Source organism: Zootermopsis nevadensis, unplaced genomic scaffold, assembly GCF_977971745.1.
Source record: "Zootermopsis nevadensis isolate Lab colony 2312 unplaced genomic scaffold, Znev_1.0 Znev_ptg000013l, whole genome shotgun sequence".
In the NCBI taxonomy this organism is placed as follows: Eukaryota; Metazoa; Arthropoda; class Insecta; order Blattodea; family Termopsidae; genus Zootermopsis; species Zootermopsis nevadensis.
This window is the reverse complement of record NW_028259145.1, coordinates 12897511-12912420: the sequence shown is the minus strand read 5'-3', so window position 1 is coordinate 12912420 and position 14910 is coordinate 12897511. Positions and strand designations below refer to the sequence as shown.

Genomic DNA, 14910 nt, shown 5'->3' with positions numbered 1-14910 from the left:
CTACCTGACGTCATCACAGACTCATTTATACGACGGTCCGGTGACCAGTCCCATCAATGCACCACCCCGTCCCGTTTTAATTTCCAAAAAACAGCGCAAATGCTTCGCATACCAGAGTCCACACTGCCACTCCCCACATCAGATCTCTAAACAAGAGTATACAGCCCCGATATTATTTCTGCAGTCAACCGCAGAATAGTGTTGTATGGTGCTAGCCTCAATGTCGGGCACTTTCAAGGCTTCTTACAATTCTTATGGGTAATGAAACAGTTTACAGCATTTACAATGCAGATTATTTAGAATATAGTGCAATATCTTTACACAACGCAACTAAATTAAATAATTCGTTGTCTTCTAAACGTAAAAATAAAAGGCCTACATTTTTATTTGTGACTAAAAACAAAATGAGAAATATTATTTGGTTTGTCTATGCCTAAGTAACACTTGGTAACGCCGTGCAGAATTTTTCTGCGTATTAGAATGGGCCTACGCATGCGCGTCGGGCACTTGAGTCTTCAAGAGAACACCACCCACTTGGTTTCTTTCCAGTCACACGATATCTGGTCCTGTCAAAGATCCTTTACACACACAATAATTACGATCTGTATCAGTATTTTACACGAGGCCAAATATATTAACAAATTCTGATTCACCTTCGTTGCAAATGTTTACTCTCTGAAGAGAATAGATCAAGTATGCAAATGTAAAATCTGTGGTTGCACTTTCTCTGAATAAGCTAGCCAGGCTACTGTTGTCAGCGAGCTCAGTGATGTGATTGGCAATACTGCTTAGCATGCGCAGTCTTTTATGAATACAAAATGGCAGCTTAAATAGCCCAACCTTTTGTAATGACGGGAAATGACTACAAAACTACTAAAGTTAAAAGCTAACCAACCCGTCCATCAAGCCTTTAACTGTTCCCTCGACTTTCGTACTTTGTAACCGGTTGGAAGAGCCTGAGGACAGATGGAAAACAACGCCGTCAGAATGTATCCATCCGACAGACCAATAGGGACACCATGTCACTGTGGTCTACTAGGCGTAGTGGTTGCTTCCTCCTATGCCAGGAATACACACAGAATCAAAACCTTGTAATGCTCCTGATGGATTTCAAACGTGTTGATAGTAGTTACTGCTGGAAGCAGCTAAAAAATATACGGCAATGTACTAAAATGTGAAATGTGGTACGCTTACTCGCAACGCAAAGCCTGCTACAGATAAAGTAGTGCATAGTTCAGTGACAAGAATTTGCATTACCCTGAACATTTTCAAATATTACACATTACGTTGGTTGAAAAACTATACTACTATCACCACCACCAGTTTCATCGACCAGAGAGACAGGGAAAATAACAGGAAGACGAAGAAATCAATTACATAATGAGTAGCTTCGTAACTTGTAATATTCAATATGATAAAGATAACATAAAGATGATCGAGAACATGTAGTGCACATACTGGTGATACAACACTTTGAAAACTTAAAAGGAAGAGCCATTAGAGAACCATGGACGTAAATGAAATGATGATAAAGATTAAAATTGGCCTTAAAGAAACGAGTGTGGGAATGTGAACTCAAATCAAGTGACTAAGAATATGGCTCAAGTTGAGTTTCGAGAACATGGCAATAAACAGTCTACGGCGGTGACGCCTCGTGTACTTGTAAGCGGAATAACGACGCAAGTACAGCAAAATTCTCTACAGCTGCAACGAAGAAAAATAACACGAATGAGGGCTCAGCAAACAAGTCTCCTCGTCCATTACGAATGAAAATCAAGGTCGACGAGCGAAGAATCTTGGGTTACTTTATCGTTAATATTCTATTTTGGCGTGAAACATTAAATTGGTAACCGAATTACTTATGACGGTCTTCATCAAATATCTGGCGAGCAAAATATTTGTCTGACCCATGAACTGAGCAAACATTTATTGACCCGTGCAATGATTCAAAGGCATGAGTTGCTTTTTTATAATATACTATTCTAATCACCCATAAGATCAGTTTATCGTACTAAACAAAGCATAAACTGCATCTAAAAATAGAATTAAAGAACGGAATTCGCAGTGAAGGAGCTTAGAAACTGGAATAGCTCAGAACCAAAATTTCTCGGCCATAACTCAACCCGAGCACGGAAAAGCAAGCACTATATTAAAAATTGTGGTAAAAGAAACAGCCTACTTCTCGTCCGAAACTGTTCGGCGTACAAAGTATTTTCAGTTTTCCTTCTACATGTGCTACAGACAGATGGACTATTTCTCACAGCAGCTGTATGCGCCCCGTGTATAGGTCCTATGCCATTGGTTTCATGCGATGTAAACAAACCCAAACGTCCTTCATATTCATGACGTCGTACACAGGCCTACATACGTACATGGCGTTTTCTCCGCTAGTGACTCAGGAATTAGTTTGTCTATATCAAAATTATTATAAAATGATTACTTAAAACATTCCACCCCTAATTTTAGATGTCAAACAAGTGATAAAGTAAGATTTATTCATATCGTTCCCAGTCGACCCTGTAGTTGGCATAAGTAAGATTATTTAATGGGAGATTGTGAGGAAGGTCGGACAGTATCACGCCACAGACTATCAACATTTAACATGCTCTAAATTTCGAATATCAAGCTTCTGGAAACTCATTACGTGGGCCTATATTTGCTGGGCGACAGAAATAACTTTCATATTCTACAAATTTCTATTCTTTGAAAATACTTTTCTGTCTTTTAGAACTTGGTCCCATTAAAAGGAAAACTACATGACATGCGTTTTGTTTTGCCTTTCATAACGTATCAGAACAATAACCAAAAACATATATTCTTTTTCTTTTTCGTGTAACGCATTAACATACTGGAGATGTTGAGGCCTGAGCCATTACTTAAAGCACAAAACAAGCTCACATAATCTCCATGCAACAGTATCTTGGGGAGTTCCGTCAGTATGGGTGGAAGAATTATGAATTTTAAGGTTTTATGCATTTATCTTGATTAGCATATGTCGAGGCCGGGTAAGACATATAAGAGTTTATTTGCAGGTGGAAATCGATGTGAAAAGAACGGACAGAAGAAACATTTCGTAACAAACGAGAGGGTCGTTCTGAAGTACATATAAAATGGCAAAATAAATTAAGGTAGGTTCAGGTATGTGGGAGTGGAAGAATGCCAAGAAATTTGGCGTCACTAGAAACTGTGTCTGGGGTCTTGCAGTCCGAGTCCTCAATGGGTGCTGGATGAGATGGAACTTAGCTGTATAAACACAACTAGCATCGAACGTGTAAAGAATTTTAAGATATGTGCTAAGAAAGAGGCAAAAACTTTCAAAGTCAAAAAGAATATAGTTCAACAACCTCAGGAAGACGCTTTCATTCTCTGCAATACTAAAATAAGAGCTGCATCTACTCTTTGCGCCCGGGCTACACATTTAATAAATCCTACATTTCTGTGATACAGTTTGCTACGAACGCCCTCGTCAGTTCCCCTGGTATTAGGCCGTGCAGTCCTTAAACTGAATTATATTAAGAAAAAATGACAGATGTAGTAGAAATAGTGCGAGATAGTCTCAAGAGTCTAAAAATTAGAAACAGAACCACATATGCGTACGTTTCTTTGTTTCACCATTAATACAAATACGATGTGTGAAGATACGTAATCAGCTTCACGCTCTGGCCATCTCTGACATCGAGAATGTGAATTTTTTCCTTACTGGATAATAGTTGTGTAAATCTGAACGTGATGGGTAAGATTTCATTATAAATTACAGGTTTTCATTAATGTTCAAACAAAGGAAAATAAATATATGAACAATATCAGTGATAGTGAATATTGAATTGGAAAGTATGTGAAAGGAAGAGGTCGTGATTTGGTATAAATCGAAAAAAATATTTCCCTGAGTATCATTAATAAATTAACGGAGACGGGTTGTTTTCTTCGATACAGAAATTAAACTTTTAAATATTAGGCCTGTTCACAATAACTTTGTGGTTCAGTGGGTTAAAATAATCAGACTATTACTTCTGCAACCTTCTGTAACAAAATTCCTCAACTGTTATGTCGATTAAATTAATTCTTCTCTGTCCCATTGCGAAAATTTTGAAGCAAGTATAGCACTTCATCGGAATCCACCTCGCTTTATTGTTACTCTGTTCAGATGAAAATTTAATGAGGTATGGCGATGAGTGAAAATACAAAGAAGAACCTCGAGCGTCTTGATACGCGAAAAGTATCGATATTAAAACGGGGGGGAAAATTCGCGATATGCTCCAAATATTTCATTCGGACCTCAATAAATCTTAAATGCTTTGGTAGATATGTGGTACACAAGTAGGCCTTTATAAAATATAATCTTCGTCCAATTGGGCTTTGCCCTCCCACTTTTGTAAAGCAAGAACGCACTGTGCGGACTTCGTACGCCACGCCGAGGAGAGTCTGTCATATAAATTCTCTCTCCTGGATGGCGTCGGTGCGGAATAACCGGCCTCGTCGATACGCTGGCAATAGTAGACAACTACTTCTCTCACACAGCTAATCTAATAACGATTGGCTTACAACCTTGTTACCAAGCATGAAAAACATATTTCTGACCAGAATAGTAAAGGAAAATAAATTTCAGAAATTAATTTCAAAACTTAATTTGAAACTCAGATAAGGTTTGTATATAAATAATGTTTAATATGCCTTTATAGTGAACGTTTTATGCCCTAGATATTGAAAAAGACACATTTCCAATATTTTTCATTTATTCTGTACACAATAGCGGTCTTCTTAATGAGCAAGTCTCTTGTAAGGAAGTTGCGTCTTCTGTTACTCGTCACCAATTAATAAAGTTACATAGTTCTTGTCGCAAATGCAAAATGAGCATTCTCTGGCAGTTTACATTAGTACTATTACAGCGTAACAGACTACTACTGGCAGTCACATGAAATTGGATCAAAAATTTCAACTCAAGATTTGATTTAGTGTGCAGTTGATTACTCATCCATCATATAGTGGCTCTGTCATATGTATAACGGACAGACAAGTCGATTGATATGATTAGTGTAAATAAGAGATAAGTGTAATAAGAAAGATAGCCTATATTCAGAGCAAACATAAAAAACAGGGTGTACGAATACATATGGCAGTTCGCTATATGAAAACAAACTCTTCGTACAGACAAATTTAGAAGAGACTGAAGTGACAAGAACCTGAAGAAAAGTGCGTAGCGAGGAGATCAATAATTTGCACCCTTCTTCAAATATTGTTAGGGCGATCAAATCAAAGAGCATGAGATGGACAGGAAATGTAGCAATGACAGGAAATAATTGCGTACAAAATTTTGGCTGGAAAGCATGAAGGAAAGAAACTGCTTGGAAGTCCGCGGGAGAGATGGGAGGATAATATTAATATATATCATAATGAAAGAGGGTGGGAGGTTGAGGACGAGATTTAACTTAAAATGTAATGTGCTCCTTTGAACACGTTAATGAAAATTCGTGTTAAACAAAACGAGGAGAATTATCGACTAGCTGGGCGACTGTAAGCTTTACAAGAAAACACTCGTTACATGGAGTTCACTTCTTTTTCTGTATTAGATACAAAAACTGTACCATATTTTTCAAGTTACACACACACCCTCCTCCACCGGAAAATGAAGATTTCATGTACCTCCTCTAGAACTTCAAAAGAAAAGAAAATTACATCTTCATAATCTACAGCAAATAATACAAGGGTGATCTTGTCAAGGAGGATGAGATAGGCGTAGCACGTTGCGCCTGAACACCAAACGAAATATTTCAGCAACACATAAAAACTCCTACCGGACAGATCCGCATACCGAATTTAATTTTAAGGCGAAAGATACTAACTTATTCTGCTGCCTGCAGAGAGAGATTATACAGTGAGACAAAGTGATTTTGTGGTTTCAATGAAATCAATTACAATGTTAACATTTAATTCTTTCTCTTTAAGCTGGCCACTCCATCTAGCGCTGAGATTAAGGATGCATGGAACTGTAGCTCAACTCCCTCACACGCCTCCATGGAGTAATAATTAATTAATACAAGGATACGACTTCGTGACGTAGTGCGTAATTAAACACAGAGAGAAATTAATCTTCACAATTAAAGAAAATGTGTGAGTGCCTAATTTACAAGGTGAATGCTTCATTGTAGTCACAAGTAAAATAATAATACAAAAACTTGACAGGTCCAGTACATTTTCATTTCTGGTTTTGTAAAGTATTTCTAAAGATAAAGTACAAGATTCAACCGATACTTTCTCCCAAGTTTAAAGACAAGACAAGATGAGATGTCGCAGACAGCCTATACATCGTAACGCGCTGCACAGACTGTCAAACCAAGACGCCAACGACTGAAGTTGTAGGTTATAAGGGATGGTGAAGCCCACACTAGTAGGAAGAACAGAAAGAGAGAGATAAACAGGCATTTGTTTTAACAGACAATCTCGTCCTGACTGTGCTACACGTCCGTCACTTGTCAATCAATCGTGACAATACGCCACGTCAGATCGGCGCCAGATTACACGTGTTTCTGATAGTACACAGTGTATCCAGTGTTAGCCAACCTGTTAAACGCAAGCTTCTCCTGAAAGACAACAGAAATGAGTTACAAGCGTGGAACAAAGCTCACGAGTATCAACAGTTTTCATTAAATTCAGAAGCTAGTAAAGGAAACGGTAAATGAAACAGAATAAGAAATGTATTAAGTCTGATTGTGCTCTTCTGATACACAGAACTACTACTTGATAACTAACACCACGGGAGACGTACTTGAGAAACTGACAGTTACTCATCTAGTCTACAACCTCCCTTTTATGAAACCACCACCAGCGTATATAACAATAATACGTATTTACTGACGATACCGATATTGAATGAACATGAACCATATTCCTATGTCTTATTTAACAAGTCTTCAGCCGAACGCTGGTATACCGTGATGTACGTATGTCAGGTATTATGTTAGCTTACCGTAGCAAGCACCTATGAAACGTCGGTCAGTATCTACCACATCATATGGGGCAACATCCTAGAAGAAACCCGTCTTCATATTCATCGCCGTGAGAACCTCAATCTCGCCAGGAAAACTGTTCATAGCAATACAATCCAACCACCAAAAGTGACTAGGAATGTCAGTTTCTTCAGAACGGAACAGAATACAATCGGAAACCAGGCCAACAAAATTACATCACTTCCAAATTTACACCACTTGGAATTACATAAAATTAAATAAATTGTATCACTTACATAACATGTTCCTAACATTAGAATGCACTTCAAATGCGTCGTCTGACACTTCAAAACACAACGCGTATCAACTGTAATTAAATTAAAGGATTCAAAACTCGTAAGTACAGAAATTCATCATGTTTAGTTACAATTAAAATGAAGAATCAGACTCCCGATGACAAATTTTAATGTGACTTTAATAGATAGCTTAACTAATATCGCTGATAAGTGCACATAATGTATTTGTCATTCCTGTCTCGTTGCAGATGTACGTTTTATTACACTATTAAAGTGTCTGAACATTATGCCAAGAACCAGTCCCACAGACAGACGTCTGATAGCAATCTACAATACACGTTTCGAAATACAGAACATTCTCTTGGGTACATATAGACAATAAACTGTGCAGTTTATATCACATGGTTATGCATATATATGCGACATACTGGAAGAATTTTATCATTTGATGTTATGACCTCTCAAAATAATACCAAGTAAATCATTCTCTGACTTCCTATAAAAGAACATCGTCTCATTAGCTGAGGCGAAGAAAAGCCACACGGATTTGATTACTGTTTCAACGTCACTCGCAGAAGTATGTGGAACAAGTGCAGTCATAACTTCTAATAATTACGATCCAGAACACACCATTTAGTAGCGTGACTGTCTACGAGCTGGATTACCACGGTTCTATTCCTGGAAGATGTTGGATTTCATCGCCGCGCGTCCAAACGGCTCTGGGGCAGATCCAACTTCGTATCTGATGAGCGCCGGGAAGAGGGGGATATTTTCCGGGGAATAAATACCCCGAGTGTAAAATTGCCTCTCACCTTCATCCAGTGCGGGGTGAGCTAACCTCCAACATCCCATTCGTCGTCATGGCGTACTATTTAAAGAACACGGGAAACTAACTTTAACATTACACAAGGTATCGATCTACTGGTTTTATCATAAATCGATTGTAAACACAAGTTTTTGAAGTTCACGACACTTCACTGGCGCATAACAGAAAAGCATTTTATAATATCAATTCCTGTTATGTCTGGCCTTCGAAAATGACAAACCTTACACATAAAATTACTGTTATTTTCACCTACGAGCTTGCACAAAAATCGATAGTTGCTTGTATCTCGAATTCTGGTTTAAAACTTCACACTCTGCACCTATGGGTTTCACGTAATTTTCAGAAAATATCGCATTTATTTCCTCAAACAGCATTAACAGATCGATCTCTGTAACAGCAAAGCGTTGTGTTTTAATGAGAGAAGAGCTGAATTTTTAAATCAAACTACGTCTTTCATAGGACAGTTCACAATTAAAGCATTATTTTATTATAGTGATATAGAATGGCATGTGGGTGGTTGGTATTTAATTTTTCAACCGAACTACATAATCACCACGTTTAAGAAAACTTGTTACAGAAAAATGTCTCTACTCGTCAAAGTCAAAAACTTCTTCATGCCTATAGACCGGGTGACCGGATGACAATCAAAAACATAGAAAAGATGACAATCGCGTATGACGTCATCAGTTTATGTAACTCGACGTTTTAGTCCACAGTGGCAGTGTATCCATTAATCATGATGCAAAGTGCTCGAGTACTTAAATAGCACCATGCCATGAAGACGTATGAGGAAATAACGGTATAGCTCCAAGTATTCTTAACTGCGGCTCTTAATGGAATCAGTCGTCAGCTTCGCGCTCCGGCCGCTTTACCTCAGAGAAAACAGGCCTACCCATTGGATAAGAGACTGAGTGGGCCCAGAATCGTTCTAGACGCAATGGCTCGAAGAGAAATACGAGGTGCGATCGCAAAGTTTCAAGACTGCGCGTATAAAAACCCGTACACTTATCTCAGGTATTAAATTCATCCATCACCCTCGAAGTAGTTCCCCTGGGAGTGAACACAACGATCCCAGCGCCGCTGCCAAGCCTGGAAGCATCCCTGGAAATCTTTCTTTGTCAGCCTGTCAAGCACCATCTGCGATTCTGCCTGAATCTCTTCTATCGTCTCAAATCTCCTTCCCTTTAGCTGAATTTTCATCTTTGGGAAGAGGAAGAAGTCACACGGAGCTTAGAAAGGAAGTTGGGGTCGGTTCTTGCAAGATCTTTGAGCTCCTGACAAACGAGAAGTCGATTCTGCTTCTGGTCCTCAGACAGGAGCCTTGGCACAAACTTGGCTGCGATGCGTCGCATGTGGAGTTCTTCCTTTAGAATCAGCTGACCGGTCCCATAGCCTATCCCAACAATGTCGCACAAGTCGTTGATGGTACGACGTCGATCTTCGTGAATGGCCTGCCGAATCTTCGTAACATTTTCGGGCGTTGTGCTCGAAGATGGTCGTCCAGAACGCTCGTCATCATCGACAGAGGTTCGGCCATTTTTAAAACGTGAATGCCACACAAAAGTTTGTGCACGACCCATTGCGGACTCCCCAAATGCTTGCTTTAGCATTTCATAGGTTTCCGTAGGCGTTTTGGCGAGTCTTTGGCAAGAGATTCAGGCAGAATCGCAGATGGTGCTTGACACGCTGACAAAGAAAGATTTCCAGGGATGCTTCCAGGCTTGGCAGCGGCGCTGGGATCGTTGTGTTCACTCCCAGGGGAACTACTTCGAGGGTGATGGATGAATTTAATACCTGAAATAAGTGTACGGGTTTTTATACGCGCAGTCTTGAAACTTTCCGATCGCACCTCGTAACCCTGCCAGTATAAGCCTAATGTTTAACAAGATATATGTACTTGAATTCTGGCAAGTTCTTGAAGAGTTTCTACAAACTTGCTAGTAGTAAAAGCAATTATATTGTTCCATAATAAAAAGCCTGTTATGTGAATCGTTAAAAGTTCGATTTTATTCAAATTTATTATAATTTTAAGACACCTTTACAATTAATTTCCTTCTACTTCGGCCATGATTTTAAATTTATGCCCTTAACAGTGTTATTCCTGAAGCGAGGTTCATTTCTAATACTTTTTGCTACTAAGTATCACCCGCGGATTTCGTCAGGTGTAACAGTGAAAGATTAATTAATACAGCCCAGATATAAATTTGCGTCAGAAAGGACATGACATGAGACATTCGACTGAATGCATTAAAGAAAACTACAGACGTGTTCTAGAGATTAGTAAAATACGAAAAAGTAAAATATTACATTGTGGGAAGAACATTTTATAGAGCGAGTCCTGTAACACAAAAACAAAAAGTTTGTTTTTAACGGCGTCCCAATGCACAACGTAAAGGCCTATCCATAAACATCAAGCGATGTGCCTCGTAGTGCGATGTCTGTTTCCTTGATCGCTGTTATGCTTAATGGCGTGGCAAACAGCGATCAGAGAGCATTCGTGAAGACGAACCGAACCGGCATCCTGCCTGCCGTGGGCCTGTGGCCACGCCCTACGTTAGCTGCAACCCGCCCCCAACCACATAAATAACATCAGCAAGAAATTCACATACGAGTAACGAGTAACAATGTTTATTCCAAGAATATTTCATGAATGCATATAAATCTCCATAGAAATAATAATGTACCTGTAGATCCTATTGGGTAGAGGGATTGTCAATTATTCTGTACGATATCTGACACAAAAGAATAATAAAGCGAAATATAGTCAAAGGGGTGGTTCTTATTTAACGCTACGACACAGATTAAAACCCAGTTAAATCACAAGCGTTAAGGTTTCTGATAAAATACTTAATTTACAGGCTCGCACGTAACTGATCTTCAATAAACTGGATTAAAAAATTGAGCGTTAGCACTCCTGATATGCAATCGGGAATTTCGAGAAAAATCTGGGTCAAGAGATCGGATATCCTGCCTGGTTTTCCTCAGTCCCTGCAAACAAATGACAGGATAATACCTTAAATTAAGCAACGACAGCGTTCGTCCACTACTTGGAAGTTAATCAAACTTTTATTTTGTTTCGTAGAAACTGCAATGTGCCCACACCCCGCGTTATTCAAATACTAAAATAGTTAAATTTAAGTTAAAATTAATTTTACCAAGTTCAAGTTATGAATATGCTCCTGTTGAAAAGCAATGTTTGTCTTCTTAAGATCCATCTAGGATTAGATAACCTATTTTTATGTAATTTTTTAATGCCTGGAAGTGAAATATAAATAATCTATTTAATACACGCTCCTTCTTTTATGGACTGCGTCTTTCTATACAGTTGTATAAATTTTTAAAATCTGAAATTCAAATACCAAAAAAATCCACTCGCTTCACAGAAATGACTATATTCAGATGGAACCATGAAACGCAGGTTGATGTGGGTGCTACCACAGGATCTCTGAATTTATTAATGTTATACTTTACTAGAGACTAGATATCACCACTCTGAAGCAGTATTCTAATAAGTCGTTAAAACTTTTAAGACAGCCAACAAAGCGAAGGCTGGCGATAACGTAAGTGCGCAAAGCGCACATAATTTGGAGCGCAATGCCCGTCCATATGACGAATGCTCTAACTGCGGATGCAATTAAGTTGGATATTACTTTTCACCGGGAGCATAATTATTTACCCATATACTTCCTTCTGTTCTTTATCAAATAAAAGGCATATATTTTTTTGTGACAGAAGACAGTTTCCAGATAGAACTCACAGTATCACCAAGGTCTCTGCAAGCAACTGGCTTAAACAAACGTCTTATTGATACAAAACTTTCTGAGGGGTTTCACATATTTCTTTGAATTTGTGTTATTATCTAATGGAGTTTATTCATACTTCGACTGAATGTTACTTTTTGACATACGAAAGCTGAGTGCATTCGTTCGACTGGAATCCTTCCAAATAATTTCTCATTACGTAGACAACTATGTGGTAGGTGTTAAATCTGATAACGTAAAAGATACAATTGGACTCGAGTCTTTAAAATTAAAACGATTAAATTATGAATTCTCCTAAGCAGAATATTGCCAACATGGGCCCAGGAAAAGCTTTCAAAGACACAAGAAACAATTCAAAGACAATTGTCTTCGAAGAGGTGGTGGACGTTTTCAGCATCTGCTATACAACTCTTCTGTTAAGTTCTTCCTAACAAATGAAAACTATATAACATCCCCTTTGTAATGTTATAAACCTAACAAATACAGTTTTAGTTAGGGTTTTGTTTAAACCGAGTACTCTCTATAACATATTTTAAAGGTGGATAAATTACTGACAAGCTCAGATATTATTACGAGATTCTTCAGGAGGACAATGCGAGAATGATGTAATAATATTTTAAGTTTTTTCTGATCTGTAATAAATATCCGTCAGTAGGCTTGATGCAGGAATAATATTTAGAAATACAATGTTAGGAGGGTATAAATTTCAACCCTTCAGCTAGTGTACAGTTTCTCATGCTGTTAGCCACAGACATCTACAAACCCAAAATTCCAGACAAGCCAACCTGTGTCTCATACGACACAGAAGAGTAGCAGAGGGTATTGGGGGTGGGGGAGGCAGAGAAGGGGACGGAGTACGACGGGGGATTAACAAAAATGAACACATGATTCATGAGTTTCGGAGCCACTCCAATATTGGACACAATAAAGGCGTTTGTTATTCAGTTTCCACCACCCGCAAGTGCAGTATAATACGAGTGCTCCGAGGGCGCTTCGCCACCCCCTGCTCCACAACCAGCCTAATTAGGATGCGGCGAACCTAACGTTACATACAGTACGTGTAATCAATATCCTACTGAGAAGCGCTATGCCTATCGGGTTGCAATTAGGTATAACGTTTCGCTGTATGTGTCTGGAGAGAGGGAGAGAGACGGAAAAACCTCTCTGCGGCGACAGTTCCAAACAGCATTAATTTAGTTACCGCGATGTAATGAAAAAAGTGGATTGCAGTGTTGTATGTGATGCACAGCACGGTATATAATAGCCCACAGCACCGGATACAGCTCCCCTCTATACAGCATACGATTTCAAGTTCCGAAAGGTTCAAAATGTCGAAAGTAATTCGAAATGGAGTTTGCATATTAAAAATCGCAAATCCGCCCATTTAAATCCTTTCAATTCGTTCTTAAGAGCTCTGTTTACTTGTCTTTCATACAGCCTTGACTGTCTCTAGCGTGAAACAATGAACAACTGTGAATGGGGTCTACATTATCACTCATGTTATATGATATCCACTATTCGCCTGCAAACTCAATATATAAGAATCCTCTTTCATTAGGATAACAAGAAATTTCTCGCCCCTTATAAAACCTGTAAACGCATTACCGTGTCCACAAAAGCCCGCAACTGGACCACGTGCTTTTTGTAAGCCTGCATTTATCCTAATATGGGAAAAATTAATACCGTTATTCATTTTTTTTCTTTTTAAGAAACTCACTACCTCGGCAGGATTATCATCATGGAGACAAAGTATTAGGTGCAACATCCTACTTAAGATTAGTGAACTATTAATACTAAAAAAGTTGCTCTTACCTTCTCCAATTCTAACAGATGGAACCGAAGCACCTGGATCGCTTGAACCATCTGGAAAGAGAAAATAAAATAATTAACTAAAATAAAATGCACTCACTCCGGGCCAAATTCCGGGACAGACATGAAGTCCTTACCTTATGACCGAAGCTACTACAACGCGCAGCTTGGTCAGGGCTCTCACACCACAAAAAGCGGTGGTAGATAAGATAACAATGACGGAACGACGATTGGCAGGGGTGTCAAAGAAATCGCAGAGAAACCTTCTTCAGTGCCAGTTTACCCACCAAATATGGATAATTAACTTAACGACTAAATATAGGGTCCTGTTACATAATTTTGGTTTCACGGATTCAGCTCTTTGGCCTGTTTTGATTCACTTATTGATGACTGGAGAATTTAATATTTTACAAATGCAAAACTTTCATAAGAAGGGTCATTAACTTCTAACGTAGAAGGCAACACAGAAGAACGCTTAAGAAGGTTATATCGATGAATCGAACTACAATCCCTGATCAATACGGGGCATTCTGTTGCGGTAGAAAGCCAGCTACATCTTAATCTGTTGCATTACGAAACTACACTGTGAGAAGAAATGTTTAAATATTCAGTTACTAATAAACAATAAATAATATATTACAAAACAAGCTATAACAATTAAGACATACGCTAATTAAATGCAGTGAATTATGTTAAGGGATGGAAATGACATGGAATAAATACGATATACACACATCTGCTTCATGTACGGACATGACACGCACAGAGAGCCAACCACAATGAAAACGTACTATAAATTTGACGAGGCGTGCCATTACAAAAGTAACCAACTTAAATTCGATGAATTAGAACTGCATATACAATTAATTCGTAGGAATTTCTGACAACAAAAGCGACAACGCAGATGTTAGCCCTATATTCTACTTCACATTGGATGCGTCCTCAATCTCTTCTGCATATCACAAGGAATGTCAATGGAAGTTTTGATCAGAAAAGAGTTTTAATTTCTATAAACCAGATCAGTAGCTGGCACTAACCAGTAAACACGTCCATTTTTTCATACAGATGTCATAGTAGGCAAATGTCAAAAAGATCGCGAGCCTGAAGGCCTGCATCAGAATTACACTGCGTTTCATTTCAAAAGTCCATCCTCCTGGGTCCAAGACAATAGCATATTTTGTTTCTTTTATGACTTAGGAAGCGAATACTTAAAATAAAGACAGACGATAAATGGAAATAAAATTCAGAGAAAAAATATCTAGATGACGAACAAT

At 38.5% G+C, this 14910-nt stretch overlaps 1 protein-coding gene across 16 annotated transcripts in view; it reads right to left on the bottom strand.

Annotated features, from left to right (window-relative positions):
* The window catches only part of hth (Meis homeobox homothorax), a 650834-nt gene that overhangs the window by 432541 nt on the left and 203383 nt on the right, over positions 1 to 14910 (bottom strand). For all 16 annotated transcript variants that reach the window (XM_022058903.2, XM_087348669.1, XM_022058908.2 and 13 more), the window contains one exon: positions 13640 to 13690. In XM_022058903.2, coding sequence (XP_021914595.1) covers positions 13640 to 13690 — 51 coding nt within the window. The remainder of the gene's footprint in view (positions 1 to 13639; positions 13691 to 14910) is intronic.